The sequence below is a fragment of the Pan paniscus genome, chromosome 21 (genome assembly GCF_029289425.2).
Source record: "Pan paniscus chromosome 21, NHGRI_mPanPan1-v2.0_pri, whole genome shotgun sequence".
NCBI classification, from domain to species: Eukaryota; Metazoa; Chordata; class Mammalia; order Primates; family Hominidae; genus Pan; species Pan paniscus.
In genome coordinates, this window is record NC_073270.2 from 43,015,159 (window position 1) to 43,033,915 (window position 18,757).

The 18,757-nt window shown below is 44.5% G+C and overlaps 1 protein-coding gene across 5 annotated transcripts in view; it reads left to right on the top strand.

Annotated features, from left to right (window-relative positions):
- The first annotated feature begins 886 nt into the window (after positions 1-886).
- MANBAL (mannosidase beta like) overlaps positions 887-18,757 on the top strand; it is a 28,417-nt gene continuing 10,546 nt past the window's right edge. Inside the window, exons 1-3 of one of the 5 annotated variants that reach the window (XM_014343038.4) lie at positions 887-1,740; positions 10,808-10,924; positions 13,257-13,462. In XM_014343038.4, the coding sequence (XP_014198524.1) occupies positions 13,313-13,462 (150 nt within the window). In that variant the 5' untranslated portion in view covers positions 887-1,740; positions 10,808-10,924; positions 13,257-13,312. Of the gene's footprint in view, positions 2,210-9,339; positions 9,580-10,807; positions 10,925-13,256; positions 13,463-18,757 lie in introns of those variants that run through there. The other 4 variants (XM_055104544.1, XM_055104542.1, XM_063600882.1 and 1 more) reach the window with 4 other exon arrangements.

Below are 18,757 nucleotides of genomic sequence, written 5' to 3' on the forward strand. Positions count from 1 at the left end.
TTTTTTTTTGGAGTCTCTGGTATCTAACCTCTGTTCCTTGATCCTCTATGTATGTTATCTAGGCTGCATAACCAATTATCCTAAAACTTAGGAGCTTAAAACAATAACATTTAGTACTTCACAATTTCTGTGAGGCAGGCATTCAAGTGGCATTGCAAAGTATTTCTGGCTCAAGGTTGCTCTTGAGTTTACATTGAAGATTTTGGCCAGGCCACAGTCATTTGAAAGCTTGACTAGGACTGCTGGAGCCACTTGGCTCATACACATGGCTGGCAAGTTGGAGCTGGTTGTTGGCAGGCAGCTCAGTTACTCCCCATGCGAGCCTCTCCATAGGACTGCTTGAGTGTCCTCACAACATGGATTCCCCATGAGCAATCAAGACAGAGGAAAGAGGAAGTTGCAATGTCTTTTATGACTTTATCTTGGAACTCGTGCTCCAAGATTTCCGCAATATCCTATGGGTTATACAGGTCAGTCTTATTCTTGGTGGGAGGTGACTACAGAGGGGTATGGATATCAGGAGCCAAGAATCGTCAGGGTTTATGGTGGAGGCTGGTTATCACACTCTCATCTAGGTTTCTTTTTCTCCGACTACTTGCCCCCCACCCCTTCTTAATCATGGAACACTGTTCTTTGCCTTCAAAAAACTTATCCTGTTATATGATTACACATTCATTTAATTAGTCTGTCTCCCTCCAACGGACTGTAAGCACCACAAGGGCAGAGACTGTATGTGTCTGCTTTAGCACTGTGTCCTCAGTTACCAGGACAATGCATAGAGTACGCGCTCAGTGAATGCTTTTTGAATGAATTATAATGATTTGTTTCTGTCTGAATTACAAGAGGTGTTTCTGTTTGTCTCCTCTCTGCATTGTAGGCTCCTAGCTCAGGACCTGGCATAAAATTAAGGAAATGAACGTGAGAAACACTTTTGAAATAGTGACAACACATCCAGATGAACATTTTGCAGGACAGCTACATACCCGTTTTAGCTCACCAGCTACCAGTTGTGACTGTGCTCTGCTCTGGGAGATGGCTTAGCTTTGCATAGGACAAAATTTTAATCTAGTTTCGCGCAGTTCTTACGAATTTGTTACAATGAGACGGGCCAAGCTATACAGCCCATTGCGATGAATAACTTCTTCTTTTTTTTTTTTTTTTTTGAGGAAGAGTCTCATTCTGTCGCCCAGGCTGGAGTGCAGTGGCGCGATCTCGGCTCACTGCAACTTTTGCCTCCCGGGATTCAAGAGATTCTCTTGCCTCAGCCTCCCAAGCAGCTGGGATTACAGGCGCCCGCCACCACGCCCGGCTAATTTTTGTATTTTTGGTAGAGACGGGGTTTCACCATGTTGACCAGGCTGGTCTCGAACTCCTGACTTCAAGTGATCCGTCCGCCTCGGCCTCCCAAAGTGCTGGGATTACAGGCGTGAGCCACCGTGCCCAGCCCCGAGAAGTAACTTCTTTTGTTTTCTTTTTAATTAAACAAAAATGTTGCTGAAACAAGCTGAGTGATATAGGAGCTTAAAGAACTGACAAGCTCTAGATTTCATTTCCCCAAACCTCTTTGTCCAGCTCGAACCCACAGAACAGGGACAAAAGTCGACAAAACCCAGCGGTGCCTCACCCAGAAACCTGGCAACGTGGGCGGAACAGAGCCGGTTGGTTGCTCAGTGCGCGTCACTTCCGGGACTCAGGGTCGCAGGGAACTACTTCCGGGGGAGCGGCGCGGCGGCGCGGGAGGTGAGTGCCGCAGCTTTGCGGCGGGGCGGGAACCGAGAGAGAGGCGTCCTCGGTGCGGTGGCCTGGCTTTCCCGGCCGGCCTGTCTCCAGCGGCGCCGCTTGGTGGGCCCGGCTGTCGCTCCGCTCAGGGCCTGAATACGTTCCCTCGGCGGTTGTTCGAAAGTTACTTCCGGAGGGGAATTTGAGCCCCCCGGGAGGCGGAGGGCCTCGCCTGGGGCAGCCCTGCGCTTTCGTGCGGAGGCTGGGCCAGAACCCAGGGCTCCTCATGGCCTGGTCCGGGCCTTTCCTCCCACGGGTGGAGCAGTAGGAGAACCCTGAGCTCCAGAGTGAATCTGGCCAGGGTTCGAATCCGTATGGCTCTGTTACCGTGGGCAAGTCACGGTTCCTCTCTGGCCCTCAGTTTCGTCTTCTAAAATGGACATACACGCTTGTACTGCGAGGTACCGAGGTGGTGAATGTAAAGCCCTTAGTAGGTGCACAGTCCATGTTTGTTGTACGAATTCTAAGAGAAGCGAGAAATGAATATGAGAAACATTTTTAAAATGGTGACAACACATTTAGATTAATAATTATATTTTGCAGGGCATCTGCACACCAGTTTCAGCCCACCGGCTACCAGTGTGACTTTGCCCAGAGAGGTGGCTTAGCTTTGCATTCTAATCTAGTTTTGCGTGGTTCTTAGGAATTTGTTTTAATGGGCCGGGCCAGGCTGTACAACCCATTGCCATAAAGCGGTAACTTCTTTTTCTTTCCTTTTTTTTTTTTTTAAAGCCATTCTATTTATTTATTTAGAGACGGAGTCTCTCTCTCGTCCACGCTGAAGGGCAGTGGCGGGATCTTGGCTCACTGCAACCTCCGCTTCTTGGGTTCAAGCGATTCTCCTGCCTCAGCTTTTCGAGTAGCTGGGATTACAGACGTGTGCCACCACGCCCGGCTAATTTTTGTATCTTTTGTAGAGACAGGGTTTCACCATGTTGGCCAGGCTGGTCTCAAACTCCCGACCTCAGGTGATCCACCCGCCTCGGCCTCCCAGAGTGTTGGGATTATAGGCGGGAGCCACCACACCCGGCTTTTTTTTCTTTTTAATTAAAAAAAAGTTGAAATAGAGATGGAGTCTCACTATGTTTTCCTTCCTGGTCTTGAACTCCTGGAGGCAAGATATCCTTCCTCCTGGACCTCCCAAAGTGTTTGGGATTACTGGCATGAGCCACTGTGCCCGGCCTAAAACAGTAACTTCTGACACTGGTTTCTATTCCCCAGTCTGTTTTCAGTTGAATTTTCACGACAGAATTTAAAGTTACTTCGTTAGAAGCCAAGAATGGCCTACCAGCACAGTACACAACATTGGGAGATGAAGGCCTGTGGCAGTCGTGAAATCTGAGTTTTTCAGTCTTAAGATTTAGTATTTGCTAAGTCTTGAGAGCTATACTTGTCTCAGTGGTTATTTATTTATTTGTTTTGAAATGTTGACCCATTCTTTTTTTCCCCAATAACCTTTTTGTTTTAGAATAATTTTAGATTTACAAAGTTATCGCAAAGATACTTCAGTGAGTGCCCATATAGCCCACGTTTCCCCTATTACTAATATCTGAAATGTTGTCACAATTACTGAACCAATATTGATACATTATTATTAACTCTAATCTGTACTTTATTCACATTTCCTTAGTTTTTCCCTAATGTCCTTTTTCTGTCCTGGTATTATCCAGGGCACCCTATTACATTTAGTCATCATATCTCTTGAGGCTCATCATCTCTGTGATCGTTTCTCAGACTTTCCTTGTTTTAGATGAACTTGAGGGTTTTGAAGATAGTACTGACTGGTCAGATATTTTGCAGAAGGACCTTTAATTAGGATTTGCCTGTTTTTGACATGAGTAAGATCAGGGTAATGGGTTTTTGGGGAGGAGGACCACTGATAGGGTTCAGCTGTGTCCCCACCCAAATCTCATCTTGAATTGTAGCTCCCATAATCCCCCCATGTTGTGGGAGGGTCCTGGTGGGAGACAATTGAATCATGGGGGTGGGTCTTTCCCATGCTATTCTCCTGATAGTGAATAAGTCTCAGGAGATCTGATGGTTTTATAAAGGGCAGTTCCCCTGCACACACTCTCTTGCCTGCTGTCACATAAGACCCCTTGCCTCCCCTTTGCCTTTTGCCGTGATTGTGAGGCCTACCCACCCATGTGGAACCGTGAGTCCATTAAACCTCTTTTTCTTTATTAATTACCCAGTCTCGGGTATTTCTTCAAAGTGGTATGAAAATGGACTAATCCAACCACAGAAGTAAAGTGCTATTCTCATCACATCATATCAAGGGTACATACTATCGATATGAGTTATCATTGTTGACATCTGTTAGCTTGGGCCACCTGGCTTGAGGTAGTAGTCAGGCTTTTCCAGTGTAGAGTTACTTTTCCTCCTGCACTTTCCGCACTGTACTTTTGGAGAAAGTCATTATGTACAGCACACATTTAAGAAGTGTGGAATTATGCCCCATGCTTAAAGGCAGAGTATATAATGCAAATTATTTGGAGTTCTCTGTGGGAAATTTGTCTGTTCCTCTATTTTTTGCTTACAGAGTCATATATTTGTATCGGTGTGAACTCATGGATTTGTTTTGTTTTGAGACAGAGTCTCCCGCTGTCGCCCAGGCTGGAGTGCAGTGGTGCAGTCTTGGCTCACTGCAACCTCCACCTCCTGGGTTTAAGTGATTCTCCTGCCTCAGCCTCCCGAGTAGCTGGGATTACAGGCATCTACCACCATGGCTGGCTAATTTTTGTATTTTTAGTAGAGAGAGTTTCACCATGTTGGCCAGGCTGGTCTTGAACTCCTGACCTCAGGTGATCCACCTGCCTTGGCCTCCTGATTACAGGAATCCCCTCTCCTGGGATTACAGGCGTGAGCCACCATGCCGGGCCTGAACTCATGGATGTTTATTTTATACTTTGGACCAGAATCCAGTACTACTTTATTTTGTTGCTCAAATTGTTCCTCCATTGGCCATTGGGAGCTCTTCCACTTGGCTCCTGTATCCCTTTGACATATCCCCCTCTATATGTTTTGCTTTGTTTTGTTTTGTTGAGCACTTTCTTTCTATTCCAGACTCATCTGGTATGTTTCTGCCCGAGTCCTAGAATTAGCCATTTCCCAAGGAGCCCTGGCTCCTTTTATTGGAGAATGGCCCAGAAAACAAGATCTGGGCTCTAGGTATGCTCAGTGCTTCTCAGTGTCCTTGCTTCTAGGCCTTCGCAGTGGACAGAGTAAGAGACATACATATATATGCACAGATCTAGAAGTATTTCCATATATAACCACCTGTATCTACGTTCAGCTAAACATAACTGATGTCCAACTCTTATCCATGACTGCATGGATTGTTCTAGCTTGGCAGTCCCCAACCTTTTTGGCACCAGGGACCGGTTTCATGGAAGACAATTTTTCCACAGACCTGGGGGTGGGGATGGTTTTGGGATGATTCAAGTGCATTACATTTATTGTGCACTTTATTTTCTGTTACTATTACATTGTAATATATAATGGAATGATCATACAACTCACCATAATGTAGAATCAGTGGGAGCCCTGAGCTTGTTTTCCTACAACTAGACGGTCCCGTCTGGGGGTGATGGGAGACAGTGACAGATCATCAGGCATTAGATTCTCATAAGGAGCACACAGCCTAGATCCCGCACATGCGCAGTTCACAATAGGGTTCGTGTTTCTATGAGAATCTAATGCAGCCGCTGATCTGATAGGAGGTGGAACTCAGACGGTAATGTGAATGATGGGGAGCGGCTGTAAATATAAATGAAACTTCGCTTGCTCACCTGCCGCTCACCTCCTGCTGTGCGGCCTGGTTCCTAACAGGCCATGGACTGGTACTGGTCTGTGGCCTGGGGGTTGGGGACCCGTGTTCTAGCTTCCTTCTCTTGCTTGTCTGTAACCTCCCACTCTACCTGTGACAAACCCGACTCCCACCATTCACCATACATTTACTTAATTGTTCCATTTAGCATACATGTATGGTGGTTTTAGAATTGCTCCCCCGATCCCCTGTGGGAAACAACTTTCCAGCTAGAGTACAGTGTGTACGTGCAGTTCCTTTTGCCTTCAGTCTTACAGGCTCCACTCGTTTTCAAAGTTACTTAGGTCAGCACCCTATTCCCCCACTACCCTTTCAGTGAAGTTGTTTAATACATTTGGATTCAGAATGTCACATTCTGCATTCCATCCTGGAACACCCTGACTTCATGCGTGTGTATGTTGGTGTGTTTTAAAAACTGGGTCTCACTATGTTGCCCAAGCTGGTTGCAAACTGCCGGGCTCAAGCAATCCTCCTGCCTTGGCCTCTCACAGTTCTGGGATTATGGGTGTGAGCCACTGTGATGGCCTTCCTATGTCTTTTTAAAAATATTTGCATACATTAAACTTTACTCTTTGTGCTGTCAAGTTTTTTGGGTTTTGACAAATGCTTAATATTTTGTATTCCTAATTATAGTGTCATACAGGATAGTTTCCCCTTCTTCAGGGATTATTTTTAACTTCTTTCAGATTTCACCTCAGCATTCCTGTTGGCCTTCACCAAAATATATCTGTAAGCTGAGAATTTACCACCTCCACAGCTACCACCCTGGTGCAAATGTGTCTTTTGACTGTTAAAGTAGCCTCTTCACTGGTCTCCTTGCTTTCAGTCTTGTCCCCTACAGTCTGTTGTCAACAAAGCAGCCAGAGGGATCATTTTGAAATGAGTGAGACCATGTGATTTCTTTGCTAAGAACCTTCCAGTAGTTCCCTTTTCACTCAGAGACTGGCCAGAGTCCTCATAATGGCCTGCAGCTTGCTTACTTGACTGTTCTTGATCATGATGCTTATTCCTGCCTCAGGGACTTGGCCCTTGCCATCCCTCCATCCTGGGATACTCTGGCAGATGTTTAAATGACTTCTTCCTTTGCTTTCTTCTTTCCTCTGTTGAAATGTCACCTTTGCAGAGAGGCCCTTCCCCGACCACCTCATATTAAACAGTACTACCCTCTTCTTCCTTCCTGTATGTATTGTAATACTCACCCCTGACATTGCATGTGTATGTGTGTGTGTGAGTACTTCTAACTGAATGGAAACTCCGTGGCAGGGATTAGACCAGTGCCTGGCACATAGTAGATTCACAATAAATATTTGTCCAATGAATTAATGTCTTACGTCACCAGTGTCTGGCATTCAGGGGTGAACTTCGCAGTGTCCAGTAACCTCTTGAAATTATTTGCCACATTCAGTAATAATTAATTATGCACCTTTTGTTAAATTCTGATGGGGTATGAAAGTCCCCTGGTGTATAAAAACCTCTACCTGTAAGCAAGTCTGGAGCAGGACAGGGCTAGAGACCAGGATAGCAGCTCTGCCCTGACTCATCAGGAGAGTCTAGGGAAACCTCGTGGCCTCTCAGCTCCTCCTTGTTGTTAAATGATGACTCTGTTGGTTGAGGCATCTGCTCTTGCTTTCGAGGTGGGAAACAGAGGCATAGGCTTAGTCATTTACCAAATATTTATGAGTCAGGACCTGGAATAAACTCAAGATGTACCCAAGATCCTTGCTGTTCAAGAGATTACAATGGATCAAATAGAAAACAGTAGATTCCAGTGTAATATTTCTCAAACAATAAGAAATAACATTCTAAAATTTGATCCAGCACATGCATGCTCAGATGTAGATGGATGTTGAAAAAGCTTCAGGATATAATACCGGCCTTAATGTGATACTCTGATATTTTCTATTGTTATTTACCTACTTAAATAAAGTGCTGGCTAATAAAAAATGCTGGTTGCAGCCCCCTAAATGGTTTTCCTGGCTCACTAATGGGCCACAGCCTGCAGTTTGAAAACGATTGACATACTGGGTAAGCGCCCTGGCTCTGGAGAAGCCAGCCCCTTTGAATCTTGCCTTTGCCACTTATCAGCCAGGTTATCCCTGGGTAGGTCATATAACCTCTCCAAGCCTTGGTTTCCTCATCCTCATTAGTAATACCACCTCCCAGTGTGGTGGTGAAGTATGCGAGTTGCTACCTGTAAAGTGCTGTTCGCAACACCTGGCCGTTCATTTGCCGACTGCTGCTGCTGCTGGAACAATGGCCAGGGAACAAAACCTGTCACAGCCAGTCGAAGGGGTGTCTCCTAGTTGAGATCTGCAGGATGAATAGGACTTGTTTGACTTTGGTCATCAGGAAAGGAAAGCCCAGAAATACTGGCAGGAGGGCTGGGAAGTAAAGCACAGAGGTGCAGAGAGAACTAGATGAGAGCCGTACGGCGCACAGTGTGTGTAGAGCAGTTTATGTTTCCAGAACCTTTTCACAACCACCCTCCTGTTACACCTGTGCTGTCCAGTAGGGAACCTTTGGCCACGTGTGGCTTTTTATTGTTAATTAGTTAAATAAAATTAAAAATTCAGCTTCTCTGTAACATTTAAGTTTTCAACAGCCACATGTGGCTGGTGGCTACCATTTGGAGAACACAAATACAGAACATTTCCATCACTGCAGAAAACTTTATTGGACAGTATGACATTATACCCTAACAAAAGTCTTGTGAAGGAAGTAGGTAGGGCATAGATTTTTCTTAGATACTTTATTGTTTCATAACATTCCAAAAAATTAAAACTCATGACTTATTCACCTTAACAGCAACTATTTATGTTTCTGTAGCATCTTTTGATCTTTAGCCCATGAAATCAGCTTATAGATGGTTCCAATCATAGTGTTTATACAATTGCTTATTTTTTTCAATTACTGTTACTTTGCAAAGACTTTCCACTGACCTGATACACAATGTTTATATTTGCCGGGTAGTGAAGAGGGATTATGCCATCATGTACCATCACTGGGTTAACTGCTTCCTGATTGTTGGACGCCTGGGTTGCTTCCTGTTTTTCAGTATTATGAATAGTGCTGCCATGAACTTTTTTGTACCTGAAGGCTTTTTCTTCTTTTGAATTGTTTCCTTACTATAAATTCTAGGAAGTAAGTTATTCAGTCAAAGGATATAATCACTTTTATGGCTCTTGTTATATTTTGTCTAATTGCCATTTGTTAAAAAAAGGCCTAAATGTATTATAGGTATTATTGTTGCTTGGCTCATGAGAACATCCCGTCTCCAGAGGTCAAGAGATTATTAGCCCAAAGTGTAGCTACTTGCAGATAGAGCAGGGGCTTTTGTCCTCTGCTTCCCAACTCTTGCCCTATCTTTCTGTTGTACCACTCCAAATATTTCTTATCACAATGTTGCTGTTAGTAGTAACACTAGTAAATCTGAGTATTTATAAGCTCATAAAGCTTGTTACAGCCTTAAGCAAAAAGCTTGGGGCCAAGGGCGTTTTAAAAAATGCACACTTTATGAGGTGCAACTGCGGAGGAATGAGGACGCGTTCTTAAGCCTTGGTATTCACATGGTGGTGGTGCTGGTAGAGGCTGTTACATTTCTTCCAGTGAAGCTGTTCTTGCAGCCGCCTTGGAATTCACTTCAGGGCCAGTTTATGAGCCACCCCAAGTAATCTGCTTGGAGTCTGAGCATCATACCTTGTATTTGACCAAAAATGGTATTCCTGAGCTCAGTGCCACCTGATTCACTGCACTTGGAACCAGATGATGTTGGGCTCTTTCCAGAAGTCAAATCCTTCCTGGGAGGATGAAGATCTGCCAGCTCTGAGGATTCTGGGGGGGATAAAAAAGAGCCTCAAGCTTTGAAGGCCATTCCCATGGTAGACAGAGCTGATGTGAAAAGTGGCCATCCTGTTGCCCCAGGCACATGACCTTCTGAAGTGACCAGGCTGAAAGGGAAGCAATACTCGTGTGTAAGTCCGGCTCTGTTTACTTACGAAGGTTGTTTTTATTATTCTTCGGTTACTTCATGTTGGAAACATGGTGCAAAGCAGTGAAGCAGCAGAGCCAAGGTGGCGGCAGGCCTTTTTTTTTTTTTTTGAGATGGAGTTTCACTCTTGTTGCCCAGGCTGGAGTGCAATGGCGTGATCTCGGCCCACTGCAACCTCCGTCTCCCGAGTTCAAGCGATTCTCTTGCCTCAGCCTCCCAAGTAGCTGGGATTACAGGCACCTGCCACCATGTCCGGCCAATTTTTTTGTATTTTTAGTAGAGACGGGGTTTCTCCATGTTGGTCAGGCTGGTCTCAAACTCCTGACCTCAGGTGATCTGCCCACCTCAGCCTCCCAAAGTGCTGGGATTACAGGCGTGAGCCACTGCGCCCTGTGAGGCAGGTCTTTAGGATTGTCTCTACCCCAGGGCTTCCCCACAGAAATACAATACAGACTATGTATAATTTTACATTTTCCAGTAGCCACATTTAAAAAGCAAAAAGGGATGATACCTGTAATCTCAACACTTTGGGAGGCTGAGGCAGGAGGATCACTTGAGCATAAGAGTTTGAGGCTACAGTGAGTTATGTTTGTGCCATTGTACTCCAGCCTGGGTGACAGAGTGAGACCCTGTCTCTAAATAAATAAATAAATAAATGGGTAAAAAGAAACAGATTTTTAAAAAATTGTGACAAAATATATGTAACAAATTTACCATTTTAACCGTTGTTAAGTTTAAAATTCAGTGGTATTTGCAGTGTTGTATAACCGTCATCACTGTCTATTTCTAGAACTTTTTCATCTTTGCAAACTGAAACTCTGTACCCAGTAAACAATATCTCCCCATTTCCCTTCCCTCCAGCCCTTGGTAACCTCAATTCTACTTTCTGTCTCTGAATTTGCCTATTCCAGGTACCTCATATAAGGGGACTCATACAATATTTGTCCTTTTGTGTCTAGCTTATTTCATATATATTTATTCAAAGCTCATAATGTTTTCAAGGTTCATTCATGTTGTAGCATGTATCAGAAATTCATTTCCTTTATGGCTGAGTAATACTCCATTGTATGTATATACTACGTTTTGCTTATCCATTCATCTGTTTATGGACTCTTAGTTGTTTCCATCTTTTGGCTATTGTGAATAATGCTGCTATGAACATTAGTATCTTGAGTCCTTGCTTTCAATTTGATTTTTTTTTTTTTAAACAGGATCTCTCACCCCGTCACTCAGGGTGGCGCAATCACGACTCATTGGCTCACTGCAGCCTCGACCTCCCAGCTGGAGCAATTCTCCTGCCTCAGCCTTCTGAGTAGCTGGGACTACAGGTGTGTACCACCACGTCCGGCTAATTTTTAAATTTTTTATAGCGACAGGGTCCCACTCTGTTGCCCAGGCTGGTTTCAAACTCCTGGGTTCAAGTGATGCTTCTGCCTTGGCCTGTCAAAGTGTTGGGCTTACACTTTGGGCGTAACCCACCATGCCCAGCCAATTATTTTTTACGTGTATTTTTTGGTGGCAGGGTGGGGTGGGGGCAGGGTCTCGCTCTGTCACCCAGGCTGGAGTGCAGTGGCGTGATCATGGCTCACTGCCTTAAGCTCCTGGGCTCAAGTGATCCTCCCACCTCAGCCTCTCGAGTAGCTGGGAATACAGGAGTGAGCCACCACTCTTGCCTAATTTATTATTTTTTTTGTAGAGATGGGGTCTCGCTGTGTTGTCCAGGCTGGTCTCAAACTCCTGAGCTCAAGTGATCTGCCCACCGTGGCCTCCCAAAGTGCTGAGATTATAGGCGTGAGCCACTGCAATCGTTTCAGCATGTAATCAATATGAAAACATTATGAATGAGATAGATTACATTCTTATTTTCATACTAGGTCTTTGAAAATGGGTGTGTAATTAGCATCTCAATTCAAACTAGCTGCGTTTCAAGTCTTAATAGTCATGTGTGGCTCATGGCCACCATATTGGATAGCTCAGACTTAGCAAAATATTGCATTGTGGCACAGATCTCTGGAAACACAAAGGGTTTTAGATTCAAGTGGGCCTGGTTCCAAAGTAAATTTGCCCCTTTATCATTGGGATGGGCAGAAGAAAGCCACTGATGGGTGCTGTGGTAAAGGGGGAGCAGTTCAGTCATGCCAGGGGAAGAGGAGGGTGACAGGAGAGGCATGTTGGGGAGATGACACTTGAGCTCAGCCTTAGAGGCAGAGTGGGGGCTTTGTCAAGCAGTCACAGTGGGAAAGGACATTCTTTGCAGAGTATGCAGCTTGGGCAGAGGCCCAGGATTTTGAAAGAGCCCAGTGCTCTTGGAGAACCACAGCAGTTCTTTCAGCTCGACTAGGATATTAGGAGTGGGGGCCCTGCTGAGAGGAGAGGCTAGAATGCTGGGCTGAGGCTGGACCTTGCACCACTGGCCACCACTGCCCCTGTCATTCACGCCATCAGCAGCTCTTGTCTGGCTTATTGGCAGGGGCCTCCTCCTGGCTCTCCCTGTGTCCACTTTGCCTCTCCCCTTGTTGTCCCTCCTCCATTTAAAAATGGAAGTCAGATCATGTCACTTTTCTGCTCAAAACCCTTCAGTAGCTTTACATTTTACTCAATCAAATTGGAGGTATCAGGGTCCGCCCCCACTCCTCTCTGACCATACCTCCTTCCACCCTCCCTCCTGATCACTTCTCTGCCTGTACTGGCCTCATTTCCCCACCCTGGGGCCTCCACACTTGCTTTTTTCCCTGCCTGGAACATGTTTCCCTCAGATACACAAATGGCTCCCTCTCTCACTTCTTATCTCTTCCACTCCATTCCCGTCTCTGTTCTTCAGAGAGAGCCTTCTCATCACAAAATAAAATGATGCCCTTAAGTTTTTTCCAAAATGCTTATCACTACCTGGCATATCACATCTCGACGTGTTCATTGTCTGCTTCCATCCTGAGCATGTAGAGGCTCCAAGAAAGCAGGGGTTTGTCTGTTTTGCTCATTCTTCAGTGCTTGGTATTCAAGAAATATTTGTTGAATGGATGACTACATGAATAAATAAACAACAAAACCTGAAACGTTGCAGCCTTTAGTAAATGTATGTTGATTTGAGATTTTTGTTGAAGTGCTTCCCTTTGCATTTATTTATTTTTCTCAACTTTATGTTTGGAAAACATCAGATATACAGAAAAGTTGAAAGAATGGTTCATTGACTGACCATATGTCCCCAACTTAGATTCAAGAGTTGTTAACATTTCACAATTCCTGTATATATTATTGGGTGTGTGTGTGTGTGTTCAAGTTAAAAGTCAGTTGCAGGCTGGGTGAGGTGGCTCACACCTGCAATCCCAGCACTTTGGGAGGCTGAGGCAGGCAGATCACCTGAGGTCAGGAGTTCAAGACCAGCGTGGCCAACGTGGTGAAACCCTGTCTCTACTAAAAATACAAAAATCATCCAGGTGTGTTGGCCCACACCTGTAATCCCAGCTACTCGGGAGGCCAAGGCAAGAGAATCGCTTGAACCCAGGAGGCCGAAGTTGCAGTGATCATGCCATTGCACTCCAGCCTGGGCGACGGAGTGAGACTCCATCTCAAAAATAAATAAATAAATAAATAAATAAATAAATAAATAAATAAATAAATGTCAGTTACAGAAATATGACACTGACCCTTTGCATTTACAAGTTGGTTCTAAAGAGTGGTGAGTCAGAAGAGACGTCAGGCAGCAAGCGACTTGGGCCATGGCCTCTGACCTAGACTTCTCACCTCCGGAGGTGCCCGAGCCCACTTTCCTGGAGAACCTGCTACGGTACGGACTCTTCCTGGGAGCCATCTTCCAGCTCATCTGTGTGCTGGCCATCATCGTACCCATTCCCAAGTCCCACGAGGCGGTGAGTTTTTCCCTGGGAGCCTCAGCTCCTCTGAGTGCCAGGCTGGGTTCTGAGTACTAACAGTAGGTGCCACCACAACTGAGATCAGCAGGGTCTACATTGGGCCTTTTTGATTTAGTGTGCCTCTGAATTTCCACCTGGTGGGTTGAACCACATAGCTAATACTTTATTTGTTCATGTACCCATTAAGGAGATTTTTATTTAGTGCCTACTACATTTCAGACTCTGCTGAAAGATGTAGTGTCTGCACCTGAGGAGCATCTAGTCCTTGGGAGGAAGGCAGATAACAAAAACATACCTCCATGTGCTCCCATGAGAAGTACAGAGTCCAGTGAGGCTATATAACAAGGGGGAGAGAGACCTGATCTTACCCTGGGCTGTGGGCCCTGCCGAGGAGGCAGTGTTTGAGCTGAGACTGAAGGAATGAGCAGGCTTCTGCCAGGTGAAAGTGGGCAAGGGGCGAGGACAACATTCCAGGGAGAGGGCACTGCACGTGCAAGGGACTCAATAAAGGAAGGGGCTAATTCAAGGAACTGAATGAAGGTGACTGTGGCCAGACCACAGAGGGGGCATGATGAGTGGTGCAGCCAGAGGTGTGGGCAGGGGCCAGAGGGTTTTAAGTGTGAGAATGACATGGTCAAATTGGCTTTTTTGTTGTTGTTTTGACTCTTCTTCTGTAAGTATCTTTATAACTATACACCCTCCTTCTACCCACTTTCTTGCCCACTCCCATTTGCTCGTGACATTGATTTATTGGAGAAAGCAGGTCGTTTGTCCTGTGGGATACCTACATCCCAGGAATTGGCTATTGCTTCTCTGTGGTGTCATTTAACGTGTTTCTCTGTTCCCTGTGTTTCCTGTCAACAGGAGTTCCATGTAGAGGCCTGATTCCATTCCAATCAGGTTATTGGGTGCGAATACCTCAGAGCTGGTGCTATGTACTCCCTACTGTGTGGCATCAACAGGCAGGTGGTGTCTGGCTGCCGCACATTTAGAGATTCTTGGATTGATCGGTGGGTTTAGGTGGTATCAGCTGATCCCTCCATTATAAAAATCTGGTCAGTCTTTCACCTAAGCGGTTTTAGCATCCACTGATGGTCGTTGCTTAGATCCATTATTTCCTTCTGCATCTGTTAGCTGGAATTCTTTAACAAAGACCTTTTCCTTATCACCTGTATGATTACTCTGAATTGCTCTTCATAATGAAAAGCAGGAAAAATGCTTGGTTCTTTCCCTTTATTTATCAGTTTTCAAAGTTGTGAGTTCAGGCTCTAGCAACTTCCAATGATGACCAATGAAGCTTTGGTTTTCATAGCATTTTGAACATATTTTTAATATATTTAATATGTTTTAGTTTTTTTTTTTTTGAGGGCACTTATCTGCCATTAATTTGTTTTTTATGTTCAGTGGGAGCCCCTTTAAGTTGATGTCTTTGTTCTTTGTCATACTTCATTAGTCTTTGATAGCTTCCTTGCTTCATGGTTCAATAAGATGTCACAGGCTCTTTTGTGTGTGTGTGCGAGACAGGGTCTTGTCTGTTGCCCAGGCTGGAGTGCAGTGGCACAATCACAGCTCACTGCAATCTCTGTCTCCCAAGTTCAAGCAATTCTCCTGCTTCAGCCTCCCAAGTAGCTGGGACTACAGGTGTGCCACCACGGCTGGCTAATTTTTGTATTTTTAGTAGAGACACGGTTTTGCCATGTTGCCCAGGCTGGTCACAAACTCTTGGGCTCAAGCCATCCACTTGCCTTGACCTCCCAAAGTGCTGGAATTATAGGCATGAGCCACTGCGCCTGGCCCCAGGCTCATTTTGTACATTTCCTGCCCCAGTCTTGGAATCAGTCATTTCTCTAAAATGCTCTGGTTCTTTTTAGCTAGAAAATAGTATCTAGAGGCTACAGTTGGGACATTAGAAGTTTTCAGTGCTACTGAGCTGTGATTGCATCTAGGCCTTTCAATAAACAGAAATAGAAAGTAAACATTTTTTAAGAAATGAAAAAGTTGTGAGTTCCTACTGGTATTTCCAATTCAAATGTAAGGTGATAGTGTTTCTATTTATTTGATTTTATACTAGTGTCTTGTAACTCTTTATCTTATGCTGGAAATCTTGTTCTCAATAACATTAACAAAATGATGTATCTGCTAGATCCTACTGAATCTGAGGTCCCCAGGACCACCCCAGGTTCAGTGATGCACTAGGACTCTCAGCTGTGGCAGTGAAAGGATACCAGGTATGGCGGCACAGGGAAAAGGTACATGGGGCAGAGACTGGAGGAAACAGGCGCAGGCGTCTGAGTGCTCTCCCATTGGATACCCACAGGAAGGATTTGTGGCAATGTGTGTGAAGTGTTATCTAGCAGGGAAGTGAGTTAGAGATTCAGTGCCCACATGTCTTACTGAGGACTGGTTACAGAAGCACCCTTGGCCTAGCATGTACCAAAATTCCAGACTTCCAGAAAGCAAGCAGGTGTTCAGCATGAACCTTATTGTTTACACAGTATAGGCGTGGTGAGCCACTCTTATCATTTCTGGGAATTGTGAGAACCACCTGGAATCCAAGTTCCCAGATGCCAGTCAAGGGCCAACCTTGCAAGCATGCTTCTCTAAGATTAGCAATTTATATTAACTTTATTCTGCTCATCTACAATATACCAGTTACACTTTTAAAATAACTATATTTTTTACTACTAAGACTCAGAATGAAATTTAAGACTTCTTTGTGATTCTTTTTTGGCCTTAAAATATGTCTTTGTGGAGATACAAGGTCAAAATGTTGTGTTTAGTAACTATTTTTCTCTGTGTAGGTCTCCCATCATGAGATATAGTTTGGTTAATTTGCTTCAATCTGTTTTTAATTTTTAGAGATTTTTAAAATTTTGATTTAATTTGTTGTTTTAATTATATAAAACATTTATATACAATATTTCTCAAAGTCAAAACTATATAACAAGGTACATTCACAGAAGTTTCCTTTAATCTCATTCTCCTCCACCCTATTCCCTTCCTTCCCACATAGTTAACAGTTGTTATTAGTTTATCTTTCCTTTGTTTCTTTTTGAAAACAGTAACAAATGCATATATATGTGTATGGTGTGTACATATATATTTATATTCCCCCCTTCATTAAATAAAAGATAGCATACTATTAAACACAGTTTTGCAACTTTCTTTTTTCACTTAACATACGCAATATGTTCTGGAGATCCATATATCTTGGATATCACTGTTCCTGGAGATCCTGCTTCTGTAGCTGGGAGGATGATGGGGAATTACTGATACAATGTGGAACCTATTGATGCAGTGGAGAACTATGGTGAAGGAACAGGCTTAGGGTGGGTGCAGGGAAGGAACATGCCAAGTTCAGTTTTAAACAGATACTTTAACATGTCTGGGTGGTTCTGTCAAAAAAGCCGGTGGATTTACAAGGTCTCTAGCAGGAGGAGTGCATGGGCTGAGTGTTGACCAGCATGTGGGAGTTGATACGATGTCATTTGAAGCCACGGGAGGGGACAGGGTCTCCTAAGGAGAGAATATGGAGGGAGATGAGAAGAGGACCTAGGCCAGAGCCTGGAGGGGCTCCAGCATAGAGGGCACAGGCAGGGGAGGAGCAGCCAGCAAGGGTGGGAAAACCTTGGTGAACAGGGATGGGTTCGTGGCCTCTAGGTTGTCTTGTCCATCTCTTATTCTGGTATCTTGAGAAGGAGATCACTATTGGAGTTCTTCCACCCACAATTGTATCGCATTTTAAAAACATCACCTCTGTGCTCCTGGGCTCTGTCCCTGCAGACGTGGCATGCTATTCGGTATTATAAATAACAAATGTGGTTGTTGGTGGCTGATGAGGCCTGCTAAGAGTCCCGAGGGAGGGAGGTGATGAGCCTTCTTGTTTTATAGGCAGAGGTGTGTGGCTGTTTGGAGAGCAGGGAGGCCGCTCACCTCCTGTTGTGCTTGAAGCCCTTAGAAGTAAGCCACAGAAGCCTGGGTTAGTTCAGCAAACTTCAGAAAAGGAGCCTCTTTATTGTTCTCTTTAAGATTTTCAGTGGGATAGTGCGTTAAAGTCTTTTGAGGCAGGGAGTTGATGAAGGGTTCAAAAATATGCCATCATACCCCCCTACCCACTGCCATTTAGAGGTTACTTTTGGACAACAACCTCATGTTTTTAAATTTAAATATAGTACATGACATCTCTCATTTTTATTAATCTTGCATTTAGGGAAACAAGGCTCACACAAGTAAATTGTCTTCATAACTGAAGCTTACTGTTTTAACTTTTTTTTTTTTTTTTAGCTTTTCAATGGATCAGTAGCAAAAAAATACAGTACTGTTGATCTAACTTTTTACTGGCGCATCAGGGGAGCAAATGGCCCCAGGTTATACAGGGGGTTCTGTTGCTAGCTCTCTGTGTGTCTCCATAAGGCAGCCTTTCTCACTTCCCAAACTCCTGACTAGATAGAAAGGAAACACAGCATTCTGTGCATAAACAGGATTACAAAGAGAGGGTGGATGCTGAGACTGTGCTGCTTAGAGGTTGTCCCTAATAGCTGAGATTTGGAAGGAGTTTGGAGGGGAAAGAAGGGGGTTTTAACATGGGGACGGGGTACTCTTAGGGAGAAAGGGAGCCCATGGGAGTAGGGGCAGCTTGTAAGACCCTAGGCAGCCAGAGGGCAGTTGGGAGATACCTGGAAGTGGAGGGTGGCAGGAGGTAGGAGAGGGGGCAGAAGTGAGGGTGGGAGGACCCAGAGAACAGTCTTGCCCTCTTTGCCGTTTTGCTCAGGGCAAAATCTTCCCTCTTGCTTAGCCTATAGAAACAGGGTTTATTAGTGGCTTTTTGGGTCAGAAGATAATATTTTTGGCTCCAGATGATGGGAAAGCCTTTGAAAAGCAAAAGAATGTTTCCTGTTCTAGTAAGCCGATTTTTTGCAACTTGCTTATGACTTCAGTATTTCAATACTTAGCAGATTATTTGAAAGCTCTTTTGGGGTTAATCAGGGAGGAAAAGAGGGAACACATACAAATGCTTCCCACCCCACCCCCTTCCTTTTCATAGTAGGAGCAAGAATCAATTCGTAAAATCAAAAACCAAGTCCCTAGAATCGTAAGCCAAATGAAAAGGTTTTCTCATTGGCAACTCATTAAATTCAGACCTAAGAAAACAAACATTTGTTTGAGCCTGATGGAGGCGTGGGCCACACTTAATCCAAGCATTTTCTTGTAGGCTGGATTCTAAAATAGAAGATAGTAGGTCCTAGTACCATTTCCATCTAGTCCAGGTTAGCAGGTAAGTTTCATCTCTCA